At 42.8% G+C, this 14,331-nt stretch overlaps 1 protein-coding gene across 1 annotated transcript in view; it reads right to left on the bottom strand.

The window, feature by feature from the left end:
* Nucleotides 1–7,764: 7,764 nt before the first annotated feature.
* The window catches only part of HSD17B2 (hydroxysteroid 17-beta dehydrogenase 2), a 62,869-nt gene continuing 56,302 nt past the window's right edge, over nucleotides 7,765–14,331 (bottom strand). Inside the window, exon 5 of the mRNA XM_055299575.1 lies at nucleotides 7,765–8,216. Coding sequence (XP_055155550.1) covers nucleotides 7,855–8,216 — 362 coding nt within the window. The 3' untranslated portion in view covers nucleotides 7,765–7,854. The remainder of the gene's footprint in view (nucleotides 8,217–14,331) is intronic.

Genomic DNA, 14,331 nt, shown 5'->3' with positions numbered 1-14,331 from the left:
CTAAAAGCTACAGTAAGAACAACTCTTCTGTTTGTGAAATGTTGAAGAAGGCCAAAGAAACTCATGCTAGTTTTGCTGTTGCACCTCAAACTTGAAAAAGTATATATAGGTCTGTACTACCCCCTGTTTCAGGCATTCACTTGGGGTCTTGGAACATATCTCCTGTGGGTAAGTGGAGATGACTGTGACATTGCTCAACAGAGTCCCTGGCATGTAGAAAATCATCAATGATTGTTATCTTAAAACCAACAACAAGAACAACAACAACAGGCAGTAGGGATTTTTATCAGGAGGAATGGGAGGTGTAAGCCTCATTGTTTGTTCATATTAGGTTGGTGAAAAAGTAATTGTGGTTTTGCCATTTAAGAAAAATGTAATAGCCAAAACCACAATTACTTTTGCAACAACCTAATAAAAGATTCTCCTGTGACCTAGTGGGAAGGAGAAGAATTAGCCAACAAAGAGTGAAAGGCCCCATTTGGATTAGGCTCTTCCTGAAGTCCTGGGTACAGATTCAGAGCCATGTTGACCTTCTCACTATCTGGCCTCAAGCTAGAAAGGACACACCAAAGCGACCTCTTGATCTCGTCTTCATTCAGATACAAGAGAAGAAAAGTATGACTATTAGTAACACATTCATGGAGCCCTTATTAAATTCCAGGCACTGGCTGAACCCTTTGCATTATCATCATAGTTAATCCTCACAAGCACTTTATGAGATTATCGTTACTACTGCCCCTTTTTTTAGAGTAAAAAGCAAAAAAGAAACCTTAAGATGCAGAGAAGTTGAGCAGCTTGCTTAAGGTCACCCTGCTGTTGAACAGCAAGCCCGAGATTTGAACCCAAGTCATTGTGTCTTATTCAGTTGGCGCTTCTGTAATAAGTTACCATAGACTGAGTGGCTTGAATGACAAACGTTTGTTTCTTACAGTTCTGGAGCCTGGAAGTCTGAGATCAAGGTGCCGGCAGACCCGGTGGGTGCTGAGCACCTACTTCTTGGTTTGCAGACGGCCGTCTTCTTGTCATGTCCTCACACGGTGAAGGGAGAAAAGCAAGCTCTCCCTTGTCTCCCTTGTCTCCTCTTGTGACAGCGCTAACCTCATCACAAGGACGGCATCCTCACAACCTAATCACCCCCCACAAGTCCCACCTCCAAATATCATCCCATTGTGGGTGAGGATTTTGACACATGGATTCAGGGGGCATGCATTCAGACCGTAACACCAGGTGACTCCAAAATGCCCATGACATACTGCCTTGTTGATCTGCCTTGTTGATCTGCCACCGAGAATGTGACATTTGGAGCAATATTAACCGGGATCGAAACCACAAGAACAAAAACAAAATGCATCTGGCCTGCTGGGGTTTTGGGGAAGGGTGAGCTGTTCTCTGACCTGAAAATAAGGAGAGTCACCTTGGGTTCCCACAAGTTCTGTTTGCACATTACCCCATCCCACTTCGTCCCAGCAGGTAAAGGCAGAGTCCTAGCCAGAGAGAGGGGAGCGATGGGAACCTGAAATGGTGCACAAGGGGAAACGCACATCCCATCATTTTCACATGTAGGGCCTTTTAGAGAGTAAGTTCTTCTTGGAGCCATTCATCCTGAGGACCCATGAAGATGTGGGTCTGAGTGTTAGCCATAAGCCTTTGAAAACACTGTGGCAATGATATTGATGATAGTGATGATAATGGTATATATTAGAATGCTGTGCTTGCAAGTAACGTAAACTGAATTCTGACTGTCTTTTACCAAAAGGAGAGTATTTTTGAATGTATATATGATTCACGTAATCAAGGCAAGCTTGGAGGACTGGGCTTAAAATGTTGGATTGGGGGGAGCCAAATGTTTATAAAGGACCAAGAAATGGGAGACACACCTTCCATTTGTGGGAGATTGTCAGCCTCACCCTTCATGTTGACATTCCATTCCCTAAGAGGGTCATATGTTTCTTCATATGTCCAAGTCCTGGAGCTAAAATGCTGGCAGAGGCAGGATGTAGACCTTATGTCTTCTGTGGTTGGAAGAAAATCACTGCTTCCCATCAAGATCTCACATCTGGGCAATGACCCCCAAGTAGGAAAGTAAGTGGATGCTGCACAGCCACGCCCCCTCAAAAATATCCAGCATTGCAATGGCATGTACTGGCCTAGCTCTCATATAATTTTCAGACCTATTTTGCAACTCGTCTTAGATATTCAACATGGAAGTATGTGCTTTTTGTTCATCAATGAAAATTTCTTGCCTGAACATTTGAGGCTTACCAAAAAACCCTACCCAGACCAAAGAACAACATGTTTCTATTTAGAACCTTCTCTGTGTGGCATTAGTTCACCTCTGACAGTCAGGAGAGAGAGCACAGGGCAATGCTAAAGGGAGGGGTGATGTTGTGTCCAGCAATGAATCATTACCTGTAATCAAAATAGGAGAAAGAACAGAAAATGCAGCTAAACAAAAATCTCTCTAGAATAAAATTCTCTGGGCAATTACCTGGTGGCGAGAACATCTTCACACAGATGGAATTACCTGAGAGGAACAAATAATTTGCAACAAATGCCTGGAGTTTCCTTGTTGATCTTCCTGATTCCCATGGTAGTTTGATAGTCTCACTTTATTCATCTCTATATTTTGCAATATGGTCGATAAGTTTTACTGTCTTACTGTGCTAGACACAATGTACATTACGCTGTTATCCTAGCCAAGCATGAGTCCGATAATATAGGATTGCCAGTGGTCAGCTAAAATCTTTGATTTCCACCTTGAGGCTCGGTAAGGATTTTAATTCATCTTGTTCCAGAGGGACTGTATTCATAAACTTTGGGGATGAGATCCCAAAATAAATTTTAACAGAAAAGTTGCTTTTCTATGGGAGAGGGTCACTAAACGGTGATATGACCCAGCCTAACCACTTTCTCTCTTTTCATGTTTAGTCTCATCACTTTCTTTCTCCCCTAGGACATTGAAACATTGCTCATTTTCTCTGTTAAGCATTATTTTATTCCTCATTCTTTATTAAATCTATTTCGAGAGTGTATATTTGTCGGAAATTAATTTTGTTGCAAAAAAATAGAAGTTCAGCTAGAAATAGTTTGAAGAAAATGTACTCATTCACACAATTTGGAAATCAATCCAAAGTGTAGGTCTGCAGGTATGGCTACATCAAGGGGCTCAAACTATGTCATTAGACCTGGATGTTTTCTTCATTGTTCTGCTCCATTTTCCTGTCTCCTGGCTTCATCCTGTAACAGATTCTCTCTCCTTGGTGGGCTCTAGAGGCTTCAGTTGTTACTATGGAAAGTACAGTTCAGCAGCTGCTCATTTCTCCCAGTTCCCGTTAATAATCTTCCCACCAAAAATCTTTGATTGGCCCTTCCTGGGTCACATGCCCATCATGAACTGATCACTGGAGCCAAGGATGTAGGTTTGTTGGTCAGCCTGGGTTACAGCCTGTGGTCGTGGGGGCGGGGATCCCTTGAATGACAGTCTCACCAAAATCCCAAAACGAAGAAAGGCAGGACAGGCAAGAGAGTAAGCAACTTTACCCTACAAACATATTGCGGTCTCCCTATCTTGAGCCTTCACATCTGTCCCCAATTTCTCTCTTCCTTTTGCTTCTATTTCTTGATGTGGAATTCTGAGCTGGGTATTGTACTGGGACTCAGAAACACCCATCCAGGTCTGCCATATCCACCAATGATCTTGGAGATCTCCGAGGGAGATACTGGCCTACAAGACAAATCAGTAGAGAAACACTTTATTTCGAGCCCCTCCAGAGCAGGTGTGTTCAGGAGTGCTAAACCCCTGCATGGAGCATTATATGTAGGCCGGACTAGACACTTTTACTGGGCAGGAGTTACAACAACCCCATCAGAGCTGTTTGCATGGAATTTCTCTTTCTCCGAATTATACCATCCAGACATCTAGAATGGCATTCCAGAACATGGTCTTTATCACGAGTATAATGAAACTGATGAAATTTAATGTTCTATTCCAATACTATAATAGAATTTATTTGTAGGCCTTTTATCGGCTCCCTGTGTAATAAAAGAAATCATATTTTCACTGGATGCTTTTCCTAACTTATCCTGGGTCTGCTGTGAGGATGGTCCATTTTCCTGCTGGCAGCGCTGGGAAAACAGAGAAAGGGAAGAGAAAAAGAGGGTGGGTGGGTTTTGCAGGTGATGCTGTATAGCCAGGTATTAAAGGCATCTTGCATCCTACCCTTGAGCAGGACAGCAGGACTGGGGAAAGGGAAATTCTTTTAGCTAGGAGTCCTGTAGTTGAACCACCGTTTCATCATGCCTTCCCCCAGGAATACAATGAATTGTCGATGTACGGAGGGCTTCACTCTGCCCTTGGCTCTTACTGGTTTCTTACAGTAAATCAGAGATGTCAATTACTGTGTAGACATTGTCAAGTAGTGAAGGTATTTTGTATGTAACACTTGTCTCTTTTGTTTTCTGAGAAACTGTATGTATTGCTCTAAAGTGAAGTATATTTGAACCTTTGTTAATGCATTCAGGCAACCTTGTCTCTTCTGCTTTAAAACAGATACATTTGAAGCTAAATTCAAAATTCTCTTCCCTCCTCCTTCTCTTTTCCTTGGTCTTTTCCTCAGGGTCTAGATTTGTCAGGGCTAAAGTATTCTCCTGGCATTTGGGGAAAGAGCATTTGTCTTATCTTCCAGGTGAGATATCTCATCCTCGCTTTGGCCCAAGTTCAAGGCTGCCCACTATGGTGCCTCTGCTGTGGTGTTCCCCAACCCACATGCTGGCACCCTGATTCTTCCAAGCTCTGTTCCCTACTCTCCTAAGGAGCTCCAGTTGACTTTTCCCAGATCTCCTCACTCCCACCCAAAGCCAAAGGAGTCGTGATGGGGGCTAAGGTCTGAATGTTTGTGTCCCAACAAAACTAATACGTTAAAACCTAATCGCCTTAAGAGGTGGTCCATCTGGGAGGTTCTGCCTTCATGAAAGAGATTAGTGCCCTTATCAAAGAAATCCCAGAGAGATCCTTCACCTGTTCCACCATCTGAGGACACAAGGAGAAGATGAAAGTCTATGAATCAGGAAGTAGGCCCTTACCAGACACCAAATCTGCCAGCGTCTTGATCTTGGACTCCCTGAGAACGGTGAGAAATAAATCTCTGTTCTTTGGAAGCTATCCTGTCTATGGTGTTTTTTTTACAGCAGCCCAAATTGACTCTGACAATGGGGGTGGCATGAGAGATTGTCAATCTTTCTCTGGCTAAATAGACCACTGTGTGGTTTATTTTGCTCCCAGTTAACCCCAAAATCATGTGGAAGCCCTTCTTCAGGGAACCCAATATGAGCTTCTCTGATCTGGGGTTCTCAGACCCATGGGGGTATCTATTCAGCACCTTCTCCTGATGGCTCACAGAGTTTTCAACTCTTGGGAAGCTGCAGAAGAGAATAGATCCCACGCTTTCATGTCAGCTCTCTTGATGTCTCTCACAAGAGTCTTCCCCACTTCTTCTGTAACCTGAGCACATGCCCAAAAGCCTGCTCACTCCATAGCTTGGAGAAGTGGTTCTCAAATGTGGGTGTGCATCACCTGGAGATCTCCTTACAACACAGGTTGCTGGCTCCATCCCTGTTTCTGATTCAGTAGCTGTGGTCAGTAGGACGATGGTGGTCTTCGATATGATTGGGGCCTGTGTCCCCACCCAAATTTTATGTCAAATTGTAATCTCCATTGTTGGAGGTGGGGCCTGGTGGATGGTGATTTGATTATGGGGATGGATGTCCCCTTTGGTGCTGTTCTAGTGATAGTGAGTGAGTTATTGTGAGGTCTGGTTGTTTAAAAGTGTGTAGTACCTCCCCGCCACTCTCTCTTCCTCCTGCTCTGGCCATGTGAAGATGTGCCTGCTTCCCCTTCACCTTCTGCCATAATTGTAAGTTTCCTGACGCCTCCCTATCCATGCTTCCTGTGCAGCCTATGGAACTGTGAGCCAATGAAACCTCTTTTCTTTATAAGTTACCCTGTCTCAGGTATTTCTTTATAGCAGTGAAAAAATGGGCTAATACAGTCCTTAACAATGATAATAGTGCACGAATCCTCAAAGCCTGTGAATCCGTTACCTTACGTGGCAAACAGGACTTTGCAGTTGTGATTACATTGAGGATCTTGACATTGGGAAATTCCACTGGACTATCTGGGTAGGCCCAATATAATCAGGAGGGCCTTATGAGTGGGAGGCAGGAGAGTCTATCAGAAAAGATGTGACAATGGAAGAGGGGATTGGAGTGGTGCTGCCATAAGCAAAGGAACGCAGGCCTTTGGATGCTGGAAAAGGTAACAGATGGAGTCTTCCCTGGAATCTCCAGAATGAACACAGTTCTGCTGACCACTTGATTTTAGCATTGCAAGACCCGTTTCAGAATTCTGACCTCCAGAACTGTAAGGTCATGCCTTTATGCTGCTTTAAACTACTACCTCCATGGTAATTTGTTACAGCAGCCATAGGAATATAATACAGAATTGGGGTGGCTCCTGAGAATCTGCATTTCTAATAGAGTCTCAGGCAATGCTAATGCTTCAGGTACAGGGATCACTCTTTGAGGACTGTTGGCTTTTAGGGAAGCACACCATCCTCAGTGCTCTTCCAAACTTTGGACTATAAGCTCAACAAATTGCTTGTTCTCTCAACAACACTGGAATCATGCAAATAGAAGTGTTGGCTTCAACAACACTTATCCCCAGAAAGTGCCTACTAGGGAAATCAACACTTAGACTGATTTTTTTTTCTTTCCATTCTGCTCTGAAGCAATGGTGGAGAGCCACTCGGCTGTCAGTTTGACTAGCCATTAAAAATATATCGTGTTAGTGTTTTATAAGTATTTATCTTGCTATATGGTTATTTGTTATTTTCTGTGGGAGAAATTGCAGAGCACTGTCATAGTATATACTCTCATGAAATCACCAAGGAAAATAGAAAAAGAGCCTTCACGTTCTCGAAAGGAAATGCAACAGAGAGGTTTGCAGTGAGCAAGGTATTCTGGTTCCCTTTATGTACCTTCTGCCCACCAGCTCCTCCCCTTTTGCCACACCCAACTGACCTTGGCCATACCTCTATAATTATCTGACATTGCTCCCTTCCGCTAAGCTCTTCCGGGTAATGATACTGGCTTTTCCATCCCAGTATGTTCAGATGGGGATAACATAGTAACAGTGCTGGTTACTACAGGCACTAAACCAGTCAGCCACATTCCCTAGATCTGCCAAGAGGTCTCCAGGGTTCTGCTTGAGATAGGACACCTTATCCTATTGTCTTCAGAGCTCCTGGTAGAGAAAAAAAAGAGGAAGGAAGAGAACGAAGCCCTGATGATTTACCGTGAGTCCAATCCCTTGGGTGTAGTAGTTACAGAATATCAACGCACAGTGAGGAAGACTTGCAGGAGCCATTGGACTGTTGCCCTTGCCGTTTCTGCCTCCTCCTTTCCTTCCCTCTCTCTTTCTCCTTGTCTCTCTCTTTCTCTTCCTCTTCTCTTGGCAGGCAGTGGAGTCCAACCCAGGATTTGAATTCTGGCCCTGCTTTTTGCTAGCGTGTGACAAGAAATCTCTCCAATTATGTTAAGTAGGGGCAAAGATACCCACCTCAATTCTCTGATGAGAACTAGATGAAGGAATATCTGGAATGTATCTGGTGCGTAGTACGAACTCAATTAACATTCTCCATGAGGCTGTTGCTACTCTCCAGCTTTCTCACTACAAAGTACTATTCAATCAATGAATTTCACAGAGAATACAGAGTGAGGAACAACTTTAATGAGAAACCCAGTTTCCCTTTCATTTCAAGACTATGACATTCTCACTTCTTTGAGGCCTTCCATTGCCTAGGTGACCTTTTTCTTATAGTTAGGCATGCTTAGAGCTCTGGGCACGGGCTTATCTTGGCGAAAATGTCTTTTAGCAAGGTAATCATATATGCCAATAGGCAAATAGTAAGCAAGGCAGAGCCACAAGTAAGCGCCTTTCCCTGGCGTGTAATAGGCAAAAGGGCTCTTCGCCGAGATAGCATGCTGGATGTCCCGCAGCACCGGAGAGAAGTCCGTGCTGGCTGCCGAGTTGATCAACAGGAGGAAATTCCGCTGCGCTAAGATGTAATCCTGGCCGTAGTCTTCCTGTACCTCAGCGGGGAGGTGGTCCAGAATGTCCTTCTCCAGCTTTTCCCATTTGTCACTCGTGCCTGCGATATCTGGGGCGAAAGGAAGGGGAAGAGTCAGATCCTGGGAAGGCCAAGGAAGTCAGGGAGCAGGCGCTCATCTCTGTTGGGAAGGATGGGACTTTGCAAATGCCTTTTATTTATTTATTTATTATTTATTTATTTATTTTTGTGAGACAGAGTCTTTCTCTGTGTCTCAGGCTGGAGTGCAGTGGTGTGATCTCAGCTCACTGCAACCTCTGCCTCCAGATTTGAAGTGATTCTCTTGCCTCAGCCTCCCGAGTAGCTAGGATTACAGGCATCACCAACATGCCCGGCTAATTTTTGTATTTTTAGTAGACACGGGGTTTTGCCATGTTGGCCAGGCTGGTCTTGAACTCCTGACCTCAAGTGATCCACCCGCCTCGGCCTCCCAAATTGCTGGGATTTCAGGTGTGAGCCACCACGCCCAGCCTGCAAATGCCTTTTAAAATGTTTGTTTCATAATGGCATTTATTATCATTTCTAAACCTACATACAGAAAAGTGCACACGTAATTGGATTTTTCCAAACTGATAGCCCATGTGACCAGCAAACAGATCAAGAACAAAACAGGGCCAGGCACAGTGACTCATACCTGTAATCTCGGCACTTTGGGGGGCCCAGGAAGGGGAACCGCTTGAGCCTAGGAGTTCAAGATCAGCCTGGGCAACATAGCAAGATCCCATCTCTAAAATATATATGTGTGTATACACACACACACACACACACACACACATAGACATAGACACATACACGGAAATTTAGCTTGGCACAATGGTGCTTATCTCTAGTCCCAGCTATTCGGGAGACTGAAGCAGGAGGATCCCTTGAGCCTACGAGTTGGATGATGCAGTGAGGTGTTATATGACTGCATCACCACACTCTAGCTTGGACAACAGAGCTACACTCCAATTTTAAGAAAAGTGAAAGGGGAATAAAAGAAAAAAGAAAAACAAAACAGAATAGGACCAGCCTTGAAAATCTCTCCTTTCAGCCCACTTCTCAGTAACCATTTTCCTGATTAATAGGACAGATTCATCTTGGCTGGTTTTGAACATTTATATAAATGGAATCATATGAATAGCACTCATTGTTTAGCATCAACTTCTTTATTCAACAGTATATTTGTAACATTCATCCATGCACTGTGTGTTGGTTCTCCTTTCAGCATAGTATTCCGTTGCATAAAAATACCATGAGTTATTTATCCACTATACTGTGATGGGCACTGTGCTTATTTTCAACTGGGCTTTTACAAATGCTGCTGCCACAAACACTCATCTTTTGGTGACTATTACATATATAATATATCATGTAATGTCTACAATATAATATATACAGTATATAATATAGTGTATATACACTCATATAAGCATACACACATATAATTTTTTAAGATATAGAAGTAATGCCTACCAATTAATTATAGGATTTTAGGCTGTGCACAGTGGCTCATGCCTGCAATCCCAGCCCTTTGGGAGGCCCAGGTAGGTGGATCACCTGAGGTCAGGAGTTCAAGACCAGCCTAGCCAACATGGTGAAACCCTGTCTCTACTAAAAAATACAAAAATTAGCTGGGCATGGTGGTGGGTGCCTGGAATCCCAGCTACTTGGGAGGCTGAAGCAGGGAGAACTGCTTGAACCCAGGAGGCAGAGGTTACAGTGAGCTGAGATTGCACCACTGCACTCCAGCCTGGGTGAGAGAATGAGACTCCATCTCGAAAAATAAATAAATAAATAAATAAATAAATACAGGATTTTAAATATTTAATCTATTTAATAGATACACTTTTCATTTATGTTTTTAAAAATATAAGAAATATAATTTTAATATAATTCACACATATATTTAAATTTTAATATACAAATTACATACAATTAAGTATAAATATATTTTAAAAATAAAGACAATACCTGCTTATTATATAAAATTAAATAATTTATTTACTTTAAAATGTAGCAGCTCTGCCTCCTCATTGTATAAAGTGAATAATAAGGAGATGTGCGTATTTTTAAAATTAATCTCCTCTAAGGTAATTAACAGTTTTACGTGCCCTTCTACATTCCTTCCTTGTTCATACAAACATACATACACATAGAAGAATTTGGTTTAAATTTTTTTACCAGGAAATAACAAAAACAAAAAGGATAATACTATAGTATTTATATTTTCCATGAATTTGTTTTGGCTTAGTAATAAATCACAGACCTGCCTTCTTGTCAATGGCTATAGATTAAACCAGAGCAACAGAATTTCCCATTGAACAGCTTTCAGCCAACCACTTCCCTATCCAATGACCTTCCAGTTGTTCCTATAAGTTTCAGCATTGCAGGCACTGCCACAGTAAATAGACTTTCACAACCTATTCGTTTGTACTTTGGCTTTATTTCTGTAGGCAAGAGTCCTCAAAGTACAGCCTGGTCAAAGGCACATTAATTTTGAATTTTAATAGCTACTGCCAGATTACTTTCCAAAAAGCTTGCAGTCTCCCACGCTCCCTCCTGCAAAGTGCTTGGTTGTTCAGATAGCTGTGGGGATGAGCCCTTGCTAGCTTGGGTGACTCCTGGATATCAGGGCTGCGGAGAAGGAGGGTGCTCACTTGGAATTGTAGGCCAGTGACATCCAATTATACTCATGGAAATGCAAACGGAGTTTCAATTGCTCTTTTCTTTTCAGGAAGGCACACACCGTGCTTAAAGAAATGATTATCATGGCAATTACTCTAGAGGCTTCTAGGTCCTGAGAAACATGTTTTCGTGAGCTACTATTCCTGCTTCTACCTCTCCCCTGTCCCTGTCTTCGTAGGCTGGGGGTTCCTTTTCCTCTCCACCTCCTTCTTCTTTAAACACCTCATGGAACTTCTGGCCACTCTTCTGGGTATCCTATCCAGAGTCCCCAAAGCTGTCTTTGTGAGTGACAAAGCCATCAGCCTTTTGCCATCAGTCCATCATCATCTCCCTCTTTTGACAAACTCTCCCTACCCATCCATCCCATGCCACTTGGGTGCTGCACACAATGAAGTTATTGATATGACCTGTATCAGAATCCCATCTCTGCCTCCTGTCAGCTCTACAGCTTTGGAACTTCCTTGAGTTCTCTGAGCCTCCATTTTCTCACTGCAAGATGGGGCTATTATGATGCCTACTTCACAGGTGAGGATTAAGGGAGATAATGCACCTAAAGCACTTAAAATCTGCTAATCTAGCATGCAGTATGATTTAGCTATCTTTATTTCAGGGCACCAGAAAAATCTAGAATGTCTCTTAGAATGTCTTCAGAAGCTCCTTGTCTGTGTCCCTAAAGACTCCTTTTCTTGCCCCCACCTTCAAAAAAATATAAGTATGAAGTGTCATTCTCCAAACATGAGTTCTCGGCCTTCTGCTCTTGGGCTTCTTGCCTTCAGAGAGCTCATCAAATAGCTTTAGACTGGGGGCGGCCTGATATAAAAGGAAGAACCCAGGCACTGTATCTCAGGATCTGATCTCAAATTTTTCACCATCAAGGTGTACGTGGGGTACCAGATCCGCACCCTAGGGCATATTGTCCACCCCAGCTCAGCACCATCACCTGGAGAATAATGTCAATGAGACCTGCTCCTCAGAGTTGTGGTGATTGGAGTATACATAGAAAGGGTGGAGGTATAAATTGGAGCAGTATTTTAGAAAACAGGTTGGTATGATTCAGTGAAGCGGAAGACAGGAAAACTCTATGATCTAGTCATTCTTTCAGAGGCATTTGAACCAGAGTAACTCCGTCTTGAATAGGGGCTGGGTAAAATGAGAATGAGAGCTGCTGGGCTGCATTCCCTGGAGGTTAGGCATTCTTAATCACAGGATTAGATAGGAGGTTGGCAGGATTAGTATCACAAGATACAAGTCATAATAACTCTGCTGATAAAACAGGATGTGGTAAGGCAGCCAGCCAAAACCCACCAAAACCAAGATGGCAACAACAGAGACCTCTGGTCATCCTCACGGCTCGTTATATGCTACTTATAATGCATTAGCATGCTAAAAGACACTCCCACCAGCACCATGACAGTTTATAAATGCCATGGCAATGTCCAGAAGTTACTCTGTATGGTCTAAAAGGGGAAGGAACCCACAGTTCTGGGCCATCCCTCCCACTTTCCCAGAAAACTCATGAATAATCCACCCCTTGACTAGAATACAATCAAGAAATAAATATAAGTATGCTCAGTGAAGCAGTCCATGCTGCTGCTCTGCCTAAGAAGTAGGCATTCTTTTATTCCTTTACTTTCTTAATAAACTAGCTTCACTTTACTCTGTGGACTCACCCCAAATTCTTTCTCACACAAGATCCAAAAACCCTCTCTTGGGATCTGGATCAGGAGCCCTTTTTGGTAACAATTTTACTCTGGAGCATGTGTCACAGGAAAATTCAAGCACACAAAAACCAAAGTACATGTACCAGAAAGTTCATAGCTGCATTGTTCATACTTGTTCAAACTAGAAGGGACTCAAATATCCCATCAACAGTAGAAAATCGTGGCATATTCATAGAATACTACACAGCAATGAAATGAGTGGACTACAGCTACACACAGTGCAGATAAATCGTCAAATCACAATGTTGAGTGAAAGAAGCCAGACGCAAAAGGATACATACATATTGATTCCACTCAAAGTGCAAAAGCAGTTAAAGTCAAATGCTATTAATTGGGCTGGATGTAACTCTACAAAGAAAAGCAAATGATCATTCCAAAAAGTAAGAGGTGATTACCTATTGGGAGGTTGGAGAGGGCTGTGATGGCAGAGGATCATATAGGGGCTCCTGGGTGTTGGTAATGTTTTATTTTTTGATCTGGGTGTTAAGTACAAGAGTGTTTATAATAATTTGTTGAACCATGTGTGTATAATGCTTTTTTCTGTTTATATATTTCTCGATTTTAAAAAATAAGATCAACATCAGTAAAGAATGTATGGTAAGTGGGTAAGAACAGCTCTCCAGAACTATTATGCATAGCAATTATACTGAATCTCCAAAATCATAACCTAACTGCAGGATTGCTCTCTCGTCTAAATGGAATTTTACATCTGTGTGTTGGAATTCTCTTTGGGCTGTGACACCAAACCCTCAATCCTCCTGCCAGATTCAAAATCAAATTCACCATTTCCCTCTTCCACCAGCTCTCAACCAGCTTCCCTCTCTTTGTGTCCCAGTCTCTCAGTCCAACCAGCACATTTGTCTTCACCTCTGACCCATGTCTCTTCTCCATCTCCTCTCCTCAGTTCTCCTCCCAACCCAGGGAGTCCTCAAGTTGGAAACCCCTGTCAAGACTTCATCTTCTCTGCATTTCTATCGCCCTGGTCCTGCCTGTCATCGTGGTGACCCATATCTTTTCTCTGGGTCTCTGTCCCTTTCTCTGAGTCTTGTACCGCCTCCGCAACCTTAGGAGGTTCTCAGCTATCAAGTGTTTCAAGCCAAAATTTCAATGTTTCTGTATAGATTTTATCTTTTGCATTTGGGATAACATTCAAAACTTTAGGGTTTGTTCTTTAGTGCCTTTAGCAATACCTCCCAGTCTGTGGTCTTTTATTAGACAAACTTTTTACATCTTCACCTGAATCATCGATTAAATGTTTGATGGCCCAGAACTGAAGACTGAGCCTTGGGGTAGGTTGCCTCTTCCCAGAGTTCAGATATGCAGGGAGGGGAATGGAGAGAATGGCCATCTCTTCTTGGGGTGGAAGGGAGGTGGGTCATATTCTTCAGAGGGAAGGAAAAAATATTGTTTCTGAAATATAAAGAAGCTGGGGAAGGAAACCTTCTTGGCCAATGGCAACAAAAGACTAATAAATGTTACTCTGAGTATCTCCTCAAACTTTTAGATGAAAATAAGCTCTCAAGCTAAATAAAGAAAACTGGTATGAAACTAATGGATTATATATTGTTAAACAGGTTTGGGTGAGGCAATGAAAATAATCAAAATTGGTGAGAGTCAGTTAGGGACCATTTTTGAGCTGCGTTCCCACAGACCAAATACAGCTGTACCATCAAGGGAGAGAGTATGTGTCCTAGAAAGGTCCCACTCAGAGCAGGCACCAGGGCACCAGGGTTCTAACCCAGTGTGGCCTCTGCTTGTTGATGACTTATGAGCCAACG

This window comes from Symphalangus syndactylus, chromosome 11, assembly GCF_028878055.3.
Source record: "Symphalangus syndactylus isolate Jambi chromosome 11, NHGRI_mSymSyn1-v2.1_pri, whole genome shotgun sequence".
NCBI lineage: Eukaryota > Metazoa > Chordata > Mammalia > Primates > Hylobatidae > Symphalangus > Symphalangus syndactylus.
This window is presented reverse-complemented; position numbering and strand designations above follow the sequence as displayed.